Source organism: Otolemur garnettii, unplaced genomic scaffold (genome assembly GCF_000181295.1).
Source record: "Otolemur garnettii isolate 467f Iridium unplaced genomic scaffold, OtoGar3 scaffold00003, whole genome shotgun sequence".
In the NCBI taxonomy this organism is placed as follows: Eukaryota; Metazoa; Chordata; class Mammalia; order Primates; family Galagidae; genus Otolemur; species Otolemur garnettii.
In genome coordinates, this window is record NW_003852398.1 from 36,361,829 (window position 1) to 36,363,618 (window position 1,790).

General features: G+C 42.0%; 1 protein-coding gene across 1 annotated transcript in view; it reads right to left on the reverse strand.

Moving 5' to 3' along the window:
• The window catches only part of UBE2D2 (ubiquitin conjugating enzyme E2 D2), a 26,063-nt gene that overhangs the window by 16,905 nt on the left and 7,368 nt on the right, over window positions 1–1,790 (reverse strand). The window contains exons 2-4 of the mRNA XM_023514627.1: window positions 265–296; window positions 108–185; window positions 2–22 (exon numbers count right to left, since the gene is read on the reverse strand). Coding sequence (XP_023370395.1) covers window positions 2–22; window positions 108–185; window positions 265–296 — 131 coding nt within the window. The remainder of the gene's footprint in view (window position 1; window positions 23–107; window positions 186–264; window positions 297–1,790) is intronic.

A 1,790-nucleotide genomic window follows, 5' to 3' on the forward strand; every position in this document is an offset into this window, starting at 1 on the left:
AAATTCTTGTTGTAAATGCAACCTATGTAAAAAAGGAAAACTTTTTATAAATTGGTTTATTAGTATTGTAGAAAGCACATTAAGAACAATTGCCACATCCCAATTACCTTAGGTGGTTTGAAGGGGTAATCTGTTGGGAAATGAATTGTCAAGAAAAATACTCCACCCTGATATGGACTATCATTCTGTTAATGAAAAGAAAAGTGGGATTAAAATGAGTAAATTATATCAACTATTTTTTCTGAAATTAATCTGAATACTTACTGGCCCCATTATTGTAGCTTGCCAATGGAACACTGAAAAAGAACAAGAAAAAAATCACCTTGTAGTAATATTCACATTATATCTTTACCATAGCAACGCATCATTCCCTATCTGATCCAAACTGATTTATAAGTAATATGATAATTACTATGGGAAGGATGAGGAACCTGAATCAAGCATGAGAATTAAGAGAGAAAAAAATGATCATGCTTGTAATCCCAGCATTGTGTGAGGCTGAGGCAGGTAGACTGCCTGAGCTCAGGAGTTTGAGACCAGCTTGTCTCCACTAAAAATAGCAAACCTAGTCAGGTGTTGTAGTGGGTGCCTACAGTTTCAGCTACGCAGGACACTGAGGCCAGGGAATCGGCTGAGCCCAGGAGTGTGAGGTTACTGTAAGCTATGATGTCATGGCACCCTAACTTTGTCTCCAAAAAAATGTACCAATTTATTAGGTGGCACCTGTGGCTCAGTGCGTAGAGTGCCAGCCCCATATACCAAGGGTGGTGGGTTTAAACCCGGCCCCGGCCAAACTACAACAAAAAAATAGCCGGGTGTTGTGGCAGGTGCCTATAGTCCTAGCTAATCAGGAAGATGAGGCAAGAGAATCACCTAACCCCGAGAGCTAGAGATTGCTGTGAGCTGTGATGCCACAGCACTCTACCGAGGGTGACAAAGTAAGACTCTGTCTCTTAAAAAAAAAAAAAAAAAAGTACTGATTTATGAACAAAAAGCATTTATGAATGGTTGAATTAAAGTGTCATAAAAATTCTTCTCAAGGAGGCAAACTTTTTTTTGAGATAGAGCCTCAAGCTGTCCGCCTGCGTAGAGTGCTGTGGCATCACAGCTTATAGCAACCTCCAACTCCTGGGCTCAAGTAAGTCTCCTGCCTCCACCTCCCAAGTAGCTGAGGCCACAGGCACCTGCCACAACGCCTGGCTGTTTTTTTTAGTTGCAGCCATTATTGCTGTTTGGTGGGCCTGGGCTGGATTCGAACGCACCAGCTTAAGTGTATGTGGCTGGTGCCTTAGCCACTTGAGCCACAGGTGCCGAGCGGAGACAAACTTTTTGAAAATGCTTAAGTTTTACCTTTAAGTAGTTCCACAGTCTTAACTGTTGCTCAGGCCTTACCCCACAGGGTAAATAATTTCCTCAAAACAATTACAAATACTAGAGTCCTTTTAGGCTTGGCACCTGTAGCTCAAGAGGCTAAGGTACCAGCCCCATATATCACAGCTGGTGGGTTTGAATCCAGCCCAGGACTGCCAAACAACAACTACAACAAAAAAATAGCACGGCGTTGTGGAGGGTGCCTATAGTCCTAGCTACCTGGAAGGCTGAGGCAAGAGAATCGCTCATGCCCAGGAATTAGAGGTTGCTGTGAGCTGTGACACCATGGCACTCTACCCAGGGCGACAATTTTAGGCTCTGTCTCAAAAAAAAAAAAAAAAAAATAAAAAAAATATATATGTATACACACATACAAACACACACACATATATATATATAAATAGGGCAGAACTGTAAAG